The 12,318-nt window shown below is 41.6% G+C and overlaps 1 protein-coding gene across 1 annotated transcript in view; it reads left to right on the plus strand.

Annotated features, from left to right (window-relative positions):
• LOC308292850 (regulating synaptic membrane exocytosis protein 2-like) overlaps positions 1–12,318 on the plus strand; it is a gene marked incomplete at both ends in the record, with an annotated part of 67,753 nt that overhangs the window by 6,773 nt on the left and 48,662 nt on the right. Inside the window, 5 exon segments of the mRNA XM_080735274.1 lie at positions 3,071–3,223; positions 7,619–7,710; positions 8,592–8,722; positions 9,755–9,882; positions 11,853–12,078. Of these exon segments, the coding sequence (XP_080591400.1) occupies positions 3,071–3,223; positions 7,619–7,710; positions 8,592–8,722; positions 9,755–9,882; positions 11,853–12,078 (730 nt within the window).

A 12,318-nucleotide genomic window follows, 5' to 3' on the forward strand; every position in this document is an offset into this window, starting at 1 on the left:
CTAGTACCTACCTACCTAGTACCTTACCTACCTACCTAACTAGTACCTACCTACCTACCTAGTACCTACCTACCTACCTACCTACCTAGTACCTACCTACCTACCTACCTACCTACCTACCTACCTACCTACCTAGTACCTACCTACCTAGTACCTACCTACCTACCTAGTACCTTACCTACCTACCTACCTACCTACCTAGTACCTACCTACCTACCTACCTACCTAGTACCTACCTACCTAGTACCTACCTACCTACCTAGTACCTTACCTACCTACCTAGTACCTACCTACCTACCTACCTACCTAGTACCTACCTACCTAGTGCCTACCTACCTACCTACCTAGTACCTACCTACCAAGTACCTACCTACCTACCTACCTACCTAGTACCTACCTACCTAGTACCTTACCTACCTACCTACCTACCTACCTACCTACCTACCTACCTACCTATACCTGCCTACATACAATGATACGCATGAACGCAGTACTTGCGCGCTCTGGCTGCTAGTGCAGAAATTGCAAGTGTGGTTGCCGTGACGTGTGTCACACTTGTGAATGAATTCCGTCTTACCATTTTCAAGTCAATGGGGAAAATGAATTCACTCATATGGCCATATATGGAGATCTCTATGTCAGTCCTTGTCCCTTTATGCCCATACAGTATATGAAGATCTCTGATGTCATCAATATTAACTCACTGAACGCCATAAACGTCTTATACGTCTTTGGACCTCGGTGCCATAAACGTCTTTTACGTCTTTTTAATTAATCAAAAGTTTTATCATTTTTTCATAATTGTAATTTCAAAAAAATCGCTCTAGAAGTTGGCCATATGCCTCCGTGACCTGAGCGATACGGCCGATTTGACTGTAGCACCAGTGTAACACAGTCCGGCGGAAAATCGGTATAGCCGAAGATTGGTTCCGGCCGTTTAAATGTTATCTAAAACGTTCGTTTATACACTTTCCCGTGCATCCCTGACGAACTATAAGTACTCAAAAAACGCAGAAAATTCTCAGGATTCCAGCGGTGCCATCCATTCTTCTCTACCTATCCTTGATCGCGATCGCCAGGGTTCCGAAGTGTGTAGCATGCTAGCTAAAAGGCCTGGCCAAAATGTAAACAACAGGCCCAAACCAAAAAAAAGATGGACGTCTTCTTCCTTCTTCTGTTAGTTGATCAGATAGTAGGAGACCACCCTCTGGTGGTTTTCAAATGGTATTGCACTCCAGATTGCACACAGGGCCCATCACAGCACACACATATGATGATGATCAAGACATCTTACACATGTTCTATTGAAGCCCAAATCTAATGATAGGATATATATACATGTTTTCCTTTGTAAGAGGGGTAGTGTGGCTTTCGATAGAAGCATAGATTTATATATGTAATTTAAGTACAAAATATGATTTTGGCCCCCATAAAAAGGCAAAATTAAGCAAAATGGCTGGCACCAGTTTTGTAGATTTTGAATAAAGGGTGGCATTCACTGAGTTAAGCCCTTATCTTGGAATGCCCATATATGGACATACTGGTTTAATCAGCATTTTCCCATGCAAGTCAAGGGAGAACATTTATTCATAAATAATTAATATAAATTAAACTACATGGTGTCAGGCAGATTTGCCTAAATAGAAATACATTTGGTCCTTTCGCCTGGCACTTTCGCGGTGGAGGAGAGTCTTTTCACCGCCGTTGAAGAGCCATTTCGCCTACCCTCAATTCTGCTGTCAGACTGTTCATGTTTGCATAATTATCCCTTTGTCATTTAAATATTCTAGTGACTTTGACGGTGGTGTTGGCCTACCTGTCAAACGGTGACCATTACACAAGGCTATCCGATGAAGCGGGTCGATTTGACATTTGGCCCATAAGTGCATACCACCAAAACTGTGGAGGAGGCCCTGAAATACAAGATGCACTGCCTACTGTTCTGGCCGGGTACCACTACCTTACAGTCCACATAGCCTCAAAGTGCAACTCTAGATATATTTGTTGCAACACCAACCATTGACATCCCATACATCCAAACAGAAAACTGCTATCTGATTGTATTAAACGGTGTTAAATTCACCAACATTGAAACTCTACGAAAGGCTTGAATTATCCTCTTTCTATCTGCAAGTTGTTTGTTTCATAAAAATCCACCGTAGACATGTTATGAGCAACTTTCAAGAGTTTAACGTTGTTTAATCATAGACTGTAAAAAAAAACATGTACGGTGCGAAGCCATTGCTTTCTATGCTGTGAAAATGACGCTTTTTGTCGTGGGCCGCCATCATTGTTTTAATGGTACCCAAGGAATCATAAGGAATGCTATTGGCTGCCAACGGTCACGTGGAACCACAGGGATACATGGGAGAATGTGGTGTTGAGCCTCCCGAAATAAAGCACACGAAGAAGAACACAGCCGGCAGTTTAGTTGTCTACGCCCCCTGCAACTTTATCATAAATTTTAACATAAATGGGACCATATTTGCACAAAACGTATATCATTGAAAGGCAGTTTTTTACTAGCGACAGGAACCATAAAGTATTGATGACGATGTTTGTTAAGGTTAGAAAATCAAAGGGGGAAATGACTGGGGTCCAATGGAGAAATATTCTTTTTGGTACCTCGCGGGGGAAAACTGCACAACTAGCGGCTAATCATGGGATCTTTCTGTTCCGAGAATTCTTCATGAATAATCCAGGCAACAACACACCTGTGTTTAATACAATCAGATAGGATTTTCTGTTTGGATGTATGGGCTGTCAATGGTTAGTGTTGCAGCTCTAGATTCAACATATTAAATAAAAATAAGTAGTGTTGCAGTTTGCAGCTACAGTCCACAATCCACATACACTTTGTTCTTTGTATCAGTTCTGACTCTGTTTATGACTCCTGAACAGGCAGATGAGATTGGCTCCCCCAGCCCCCCAATACCCACATATCTGAGCTTGTATATCTGCTATTTTTCACTGGTTAAAGCATTCAATAATTCTAGGCCTAAATTTAACAGACAAAACAGCATATATCATGGACAACATTCAATGTTTGTTTTGTTTTCCTCTCTTTCAGGTTGTTCCAGACGCTGGGGCCCTCTGGGGGCGGGTCTACGTCGGCCCCAGACATGGCAGACCCGAGTCACATGAGCGAGTCGGAGCGGAGCATGGCCCAATCAGTGATGGGCGTGATGAAGAAAGACGACCAGAAACAGCCGAGCATGTTGAAGTAAGACATCGCAGTTAATTCATACACACCACACCACATACCACACAACCCAGCCATGAATAAGCCCCACCTTGTTAAAAGGTTAAAGCATTATATTGTGATAGTAATCATTGCTATAGAGTGTTTGTTCAGTAACAGTGTTAAATAGCTCTATATTGTGATAGTAATCATTGCTATAGAGTGTTTGTTCAGTAACAGTGTTAAATAGCTCTATATTGTGATAGTAATCATTGCTATGGAGTGTTTGTTCAGTATATAGCTCTATATTGTGATAGTAATCATTGCTATAGTGTTTGTTCAGTAACAGTGTTAAATAGCTCTATATTGTGATAGTAATCATTGCTATAGAGTGTTTGTTCAGTAACAGTGTTAAATAGCTCTATATTGTGATAGTAATCATTGCTATAGAGTGTTTGTTCAGTAACAGTGTTAAATAGCTCTATATTGTGATAGTAATCATTGCTATGGAGTGTTTGTTCAGTAACAGTGTTAAATAGCTCTATATTGTGATATTAATCATTGCTATAGAGTGTTTGTTCAGTAACAGTGTTAAATAGCTCTATATTGTGATATTAATCATTGCTATAGTGTTTGTTCAGTAACAGTGTTAAATAGCTCTATATTGTGATAGTAATCATTGCTATAGTGTTTGTTCAGTAACAGTGTTAAATAGCTCTATATTGTGATAGTAATCATTGCTATGGAGTGTTTGTTCAGTAACAGTGTTAAATAGCTCTATATTGTGATATTAATCATTGCTATAGAGTGTTTGTTCAGTAACAGTGTTAAATAGCTCTATATTGTGATAGTAATCATTGCTATGGAGTGTTTGTTCAGTAACAGTGTTAAATAGCTCTATATTGTGATATTAATCATTGCTATAGAGTGTTTGTTCAGTAACAGTGTTAAATAGCTCTATATTGTGATTGCGACCGTCAGGGAGCAGTTTACTATGAAAACCTCCACCGGCCGTCCGTCCGTCCGTCCGTCCGTCCGTCCGTCCGTCCGTCACACGTCACACGTGACCATCAACAAACGTCACACCTTTGTTGATGTTTAAATCTAAGAGTCTTGGTCAAATACCTCTGTTGGTTTCTGCACTGATCATTTATACAATTCAGCTGTGTTTGCTCGTGTCATCATGATGAGGTCATAAATCAGCCATGCCCAAATATAGATTATACGGGTTTACATGCTTACTCAGTTATTCGTTATGTGAAAGTCCTATGACGTCTATGATATCTGACATCATCATACATACATTCCCTTTTATGCCCATAAATGGAGATCCCCTCTGTAGAACCAGCCACTGACATCACTGTAATGTCAGGGGAACCAAATCCCTTTTATGCCCATATATGGAGATCCCTGTGATGCCAGGGGAACCAAATCCCTTTTATGCCCATATATGGAGATATGGAGATCCCCGTGTTGCCAGGGTAACCAAATCCATTTTATGCCCATATATGGAGATCCCTGTGATGCCAGGGGAACCAAATCCCTTTTACGCCCATATATGGAGATCCCTTATGTCATCAATATTAAGCCCATATCTGTGAATATCTTTGGGTACCAGATGTCTCCATATATGGTTAAATGGTCCGATATACATCACTGGCCAGAAGACCAAGAAATGGTGCAACCTCGCCCTTTGCTTTTCTCCCTTAGGCATCTTACTGGTAGGTAGTTTAATGAGGAATGCAGTATGGTGGTAGGTAGGTAGTTATGGCCTTTGATGTAAGATTTTCACTTTCTAGGATAACTATATTTGCTATTCCCAGATGATGCCCTTTTAGGGTACCCCTCATGCCCATATATGGAGATCCCCAGGCTTTACTAATTAACATAAGTGTTATGCCCATATATGGAGATCATTGTCCCAATGTCATCAGATATATGGGCATAAATGGACACAGGCAAACTAGATGGGCTGTATGGATATCCAGATGTGTGATGTAAGTGTTTTATTCCAAATGTGGCACCCCACAGACATATTTCCAGAAACAAAATCCCTTTCATGCCCATATATGGAGATTTCTGATGTCATCAATCCCAGGCCCTGTAAAAAACATGGTTGCTATGGTAAACAGTTGGTTGCTAGGGTAAACAGTTGGTTGCTAGGGTAAGAAAACATGGTTGCTATGGTAAACAATTGGTTGCTAGGGTAAACAGTTGGTTGCTAGGGTAAAAAAAACATGGTTGCTGTGGTAAAAAGTTGGTTGCTAGGGTAAACAGTTGGTTGCTAAGGTAAAAAACATGGTTGCTATGGTAAACAGTTGGTTAGTAGGGTAAATCTTCAATGATTTTGACATCTTGTTACTAATCTGTCGGTAGATAATGCCGGTCTTATATAAGGGTCATTTGTGTACGGTGTGATGTCATACTGATGTCAGCAGTGTGACAGGAGATAAGCGACCAACGGTCGCTTATCTCCCGATTAGGGAGTCTTACTGGTATTAATCATTGCTATAGTGTTTGTTCAGTAACAGTGTTAAATAGCTCTATATTGTGATAGTAATCATTGCTATAGTGTTTGTTCAGTAACAGTGTTAAATAGCTCTATATTTTGATATTAATCATTGCTATAGAGTGTTTGTTCAGTAACAGTGTTCAATAGCTCTATATTGTGATATTAATCATTGCTATAGAGTGTTTGTTCAGTAACAGGGGTCTCCGTGTCTCCTGAAAATGCATGTTCTGTTCATTAAAGAGCTGGAGAGACAGGGACACCTGTTACTGAACAAATACTCTATAGCAACGATTACTATGAGAATATAGAGCTATTAAACACTCATTTTAACTTCATAGAGTAACGAAGTCATGACGTGACTCGCTCATCCCCCGGTTCCACGGAAGTAATTTCTCTATGGAGAATAACATTGGGTCATCATAAAATCGTCTCATATAAGCATTGTGGTCCAAAAATAAACAAAAGGTCTCCGCGATATTGTCGGGGAGGTGGCTCTGCATGGTTTATGATAGTCAGCCACTCATATTTGATACAGTCTGTTTCTAGCGAAAATGGAATTAATTTGGCGACTGTAACATTAGCGTTTTCTCACCATCAGTTAGTTGATTCTTCATATCCATATGAGTCAAACCGCTGAGATAATTTGTTTATGTTTAGAACACAGTTCTTATATGACGCAATATGAAAAAAGTCTATGGGAATTCAGAATGGAGGGAAAAAATGCGAAACAGGTAGGATGTGTACTGTAAATCATACTTCGCAGCTCTATAGGCATTTGGCAAACGCTCTTAATCCAGAGTGATTTACAATATCAAGGTAATACATCAATACATCAACATCAATACATCAAATGCTCACTCACTCTACCTTCAAAATACAAACATGTTTCACCCACTATCTGCTATTTAACGTTAGTTAACTCTCTGGATATTTGGACAATGTGAGTGACAGTGAGTATTTGGGAAGATCAGGTAACGTAATAATCTGTTCTGCGGACACATGATCTGCTGGCTCGTTAAACACAGGACAAAAGAACAAAGTTGATTAGGTATTTACATCGGCTACAGCCAGGTTACGTTATTGTCGACCATGTGATGTTCAAAGCTACTGTTATGGCCTCATCTAGGTTACCGAAAGCTCAACTTGTAACTTCTGTTGTGTGATGTTGTTATACCATATGCCAGGGTTCCCCAATTGGCGGCCCGCGGGCCATTTGCGGCCCACACCAACTGACCAACCCCAGTAATAATGGTGGTATAAGAGCAGCAACAACAATAGTATATTGTCGTTGTCGGGTGGAAATCTATCTCCAAATTTGTATGTTCTTTCGCAAATCATACAAGGCCGTCGCACAAAAGTAGTGAAAACAGACGATCTACAAGCACACAACGCCTCGCGGTGCGAGGCGTTGTGTGCTTGTAGATCGGCTGTTTTCACTAGTTTAAATCATTTTTAAAATGATAAATGCAAAAGGAATGGTTTTGGACATTTCCACCCGACAACGACGATATCTGAACCGTCGCAGTCGCTGGAGTAGCGGGAACGCCACCGTCGCCGCTTGCAATATTGTGGCCTTCGGCTTGGTACCCTAGACATGATTCGGCCCTTGAGGAAAACTAATTGGGGAACCCTGGCATATGCCCACATGAACAGATCTATAAGCTAGCAACACGACCATTGTTGTATTGGTCGTGTCACACGCGTTCTTATCATCCCATCCATAGTCTGGCGTGGCCAGACTGTTATCTCCCACCATTTGCCAATGCTGTCATACAGGCTGGAGCAACGGAAGTCTGATTTCGGAATGTGTAGTTCCAGACTTTACATAGAATTGGCCTTGGGAGTCTGTGGACTAGTTGTCTGGCTACAGGAGACTATCCCACCCCTAATCCCTGCGCTTGGTGTCTCTCTTCCTGTCCTTCCAGGAAGTTAACCGGTGGGTTTGGGCTGTTTGGCCAGGCGAAGGAGGTACCGGTGCCGTCTGAACCAGCCTGCCAGGAGCCTCCCGTACCGGCTGGTAGGCCTGTCTCAACTACTTGAGATAATCATAATCAGGGCAGGAATTTCATGGAGGCCTTGAAGGCCATGGTTGCCGTTGCCCCTCAGTTTGGCCTTGTGCCCCTCAAAACAATGGAATGACCAGAGGCCACAGTGGCCTTAATGCTCCAGCTGACTGTACCACGTTCTCTTCTATCTCTATCTTCAATATGTTGACAGTAGACACCGGTGTCTCTTTCTTGTCATGTAGACACCACTGTCTTTTGTTGAGATTCTGAAGTCTTAACTCCCCAGAGTCCCCATCTTTAAACCAATCCAGTGACATTGATTGGTACAGGGATGAGCATGGATCAGATTGTAAATACCATCATTTATCTATTCCACTGCAGATTAGGTTATCATCCCTAACCCTTAAATTCAACAAATTCTTTAAATGGACTGAAATCTTGCTTTATTTGACAGCCTCCCTGCCCTGGCATTTGGCCGTTGTGCCCTCAAACAATGTACAACACCAAAGGCCAAAAACATGCCACGGCGTTATGCGTCCTTTGCAGATCAGCTATTTCCAATATTTTTGACCGACATGGGGATAATGCTCAAAACAATTGCGAATCAGGCCTGTAATTTCGTCATTTTAGGTGGAAAAAAAGGAAAACATTTAAGAGTATGAGATGATTAAATATGACAGGATGATTAAATATGACAGTGATTTCCTTTGGATTCTGAAGTTATTTGTCTTATCTGTCCAATGCTATTTCTCTTTTACAAAGCCTAAAACTGAGTTATTATTTATTTATTTTTCGTTCTAGTGTACTCAATTTCAAACCCACAATGAAATCGTGACTTGTTAATTCTTTGAATGACAATTAATCGTCCCCTATCATGTGGTGACGGTGACAGGCCCGCCGACCGGGCCAGTCTGTGGCGTCTGCATGAAGACCAGCTTGGCAGAGGGCTGTGGTCAGAGCTGCTCTTACTGCCAGACCCTATGCTGTGCACGCTGCGGAGGACGCGTCTGTCTGAGGGACAAGGTGAACACACACACACACACACACACACACACACACACACACACACACACACACACACACACACACACACACACACACACACACACACACACACACACCATCATGTGATCACTGGCACACTGGCAGAAGTGTGAGAGAGTGGATTTATATTTAAAAATCAAATATTTGTTTTTAAACATGGTCATTTAAACAAAGTTACCTAATTTACAGCAAATTACCTCCTGCACATTACAATTCTGAACTCTGACTGGGGAGGGAGTCGGGGAAATAGGTGTTTTTTTGCTGTAGTCTAATGACAGATATCCTGACAATCGGAATATGTCAGAATCTTTGATGGCGTGTCATTAAAACCTATGTTGACAATGAACATGGCACACTGACTATCTAGAAAATAAAAACATGTCACTTCATTTAAAAAAGGTTGCTGGCCCCTGGTGACTGCCAATAATGACAGACACAGAACTGTTTCATTCATTGTTTTGCCCTTCTTTTAGCCAGTCTGACAATGTGTAGTCCTCACACACACACGTATTATGGATACGCCCACAACGTCACAACGTGACGCATTGTGAGCTTGTAGATCTGCTATTCTTGGTGAAGAGACTTGCTACTGTAGGCTGAAAAATATCTTAATACATAATATAAATATATAATACATGGGCAACTGGCGGCCCGGGGGCCACATGCGGCCCCCACCTTCGCTTAATGCGGCCCGCAGGTTAATAAGAAGCAAAAATAAGAAGCAAAAATAGCCGATCTACGAGCTTGTAGATCTGCTATTTTTTACTTATTTTGTATGAGATACTAGAATGGCAAAGTAGGACGTAGCAATATGCAATGTGGCCCTCTGGAGTGAAGGTGGAAATATAGTGGCCCTCGCCATCATCAAAGTTGCCCACCCCTGTCTTATGAGATTGTCTGATACGATTTTCTTAAAGGGATATTTCTGTGTTGGTCACTAAAGTCTGAGCAGATGATAACATACTGTAGATGATGTCATACATTTCAGGTTGTGTGATTGGTTTGTTTCAGGTCCTGTGGGTGTGTAACGTGTGCAGGAGGGAGCGGGAGATGCCCACCAATTCAGGGGAGAGGCATAGCTCCTACGGGGTCTCCCACACCACACTGCAGGGGCCGGAGGACATGGACCCTTCTGACAGGTTAGAAACACATACAACAACAACAACAACAACAACAACAACAACAACAATAATAATGTAAAATTGCGACCTACTATGAAGAAGCGGCACATCTTGTCCACATATCTCTGTCTGTAGGTCACGCCTGACACTGTGGTTCCCCTGACACATCACTGTGACATCACAGGTGATATCACAGGTGACATCACCTATGTAAAAGTCCATATATATGGGTATTCCCCAGAATCCCTTGTATGCCCATATATATCGATATATCGCTGGCCAGATGGCCAAAACATGGTCCATATCTGTGTGGCTGGTTCAGATAGGGATCTCCATGTATGGGCATAAGAGGGAATTGGCGCCCTGAGGCGTTTTACTAGTAATAATAATAGAACTTCCCAACTCCAAAGGTCTTTGTGTAAGAATTCTGGGGTTCAAAAAATCTGTTATTTATTGTAGCCCTCAGATGTACCTACAGCAGAGTGTCACCAGGGAGCGCTGTTGTCTAGCTCTCCACCTCCCCTCTGGAATGAACTAACCATATTTAACTCCTCTCCTCTCCCTCTCTAGGTGTTGCTCATAATGTAAATGAGCTATTGTAGATTTATGTTAATGAGGGGTGTTTTATGTTAGGTTAACGAGGCGTTGTACTTGGTAACAGGAAGAGTGGGCACCTGAGAAGTCTGGTAGCCTCAATGTTAAATTTGGTAAAATGACAAAAAGAAAAAGAAAAGAAAAGAAAACCATAAATGCTTTGGAAAAATGGTCTGAAGGTGTGATGATAATGATGCACCGTGCTTTTCAAATCATGCAAACCTTCAGTTATTTCCAACCATTTTCCAATGATGGCAGACTGTGAATGTTTATTTATACTTTTTCTTTTTGATTCATTCACCATGGATTGTCTTGGAAGAAAAAAAATACACAAAAACAAATTGCATCTGCCAATTGACCTTCTTTTTCTCATGTTTCTGTGCAAGCATTCTTATTGTATTCTTGATATTGTTTGGCTTACGCACCTGACTGATTGACTGAAAACCACTGTGGACAATTTGTTTCTCTCGTTTTTGTATTTTCCAAAGCATACATATACTATAGTATTTCTTATTTGTTCACTTAAAAGAAGGGGAAAAAAATCACCCTGAGGTGCCCAGACATCTCAGGTGCCCACTCTTCCTGTACCCTTGCCTTGTAGTGTTATGTTAATTAGCATTCAGCATGCAGCTACAGTTGACTGGAGGTGTTGTAGTTTTATGTTAATTAGCATTCAGCATGCAGCTACAGTTGACTGGAGGTTTTAAGGAGTTAAGAACATAAGCTGACCTCAGCTCAAAGACCGGCTTATCCCTCTACTATATATACTCTCTCTCTCTCTCTCTCTCTCTCTCTCTCTCTCTCTCTCTCTCTCTCTCTCTCTCTCTCTCTTATTTCCAGTAGATGCTGCATTAAAGGAAGACTTCACCACTTTTCAACCTATCTTCCTATTTTGTCCTCACTAAATGATCACGAATTGTGCTATTCACGATAAAATAGCACAACATACTCTTCTACTCTGCACTAAATGTCAGACAAATATACAACAACATACTATGCAAAAAAAATCATATATCATATCATATCATATCATATCATATCATATCATATCATATCATATCATATCATATCATCATATAAATTATAAAATATACAGTACTGTACAGTAAACAGGTCAGGGGTAGGGGTAGGCAGAAATAATAATGGCAACAAATCAGACATCAGTGGTCTAATAATGTATAATTATGAAAGTGGGGGTCCTTGGTGGGAAAAAAATTGGGAATCGCTGCTATAGCTGTAAAAATCATCTCTTATGGGGGTCCCTGGCATATCTTTTCAAATGGGGGTCCGCAGGCTAATACTGTAAGTGTCAATTTGGGGGTCCTTGACATGAAACAAGTTTGAGAACCACTGCTTTACGTCAACGTCGTTCGTTCTGTCCGTGTGATTGACAGGGGGTGGAGCCCGCAGGGGTCCGACTACGAAGTGTCCGATTATTGTCCATCCGACGAAGACCTCGAACCCTTTGATCGTCCCCCCTACGGTACCTTTGACCGTCCCCCCTACGGTACCTTTGACCGGCCCCCCTACGGTCGCCGAGGGGGAAGTTATGAGGGGGAGGAGGAGGGGCAGGGGTGGAGTCGCGCCTACGTAGACTGGAGGGGTCGATGGCACTCCCAGGTAGGAGGAGCTTCTGTCTGTCTGTCTGTCTGTCTGTCTGTCTGTCTGTCTGTCTGTCTGTCTGTCTGTCTGTCTGTCTGTCTGTCTGTTGCTTGCTCATTATTTGGGAATGTAATTTTAATAATTTGATTATAATAAATGTACTCCCATTGATTCCAGATGGAAGACACAAATGCATCTATTTCTCCATCCGGAATCAATGGGGGTACATTTATTATAATCAATTTCTTGTCTTAGGAA

The sequence above is a fragment of the Nannobrachium achirus genome (genome assembly GCF_963921795.1).
Source record: "Nannobrachium achirus genome assembly, chromosome: 10".
Taxonomy (NCBI): Eukaryota; Metazoa; Chordata; class Actinopteri; order Myctophiformes; family Myctophidae; genus Nannobrachium; species Nannobrachium achirus.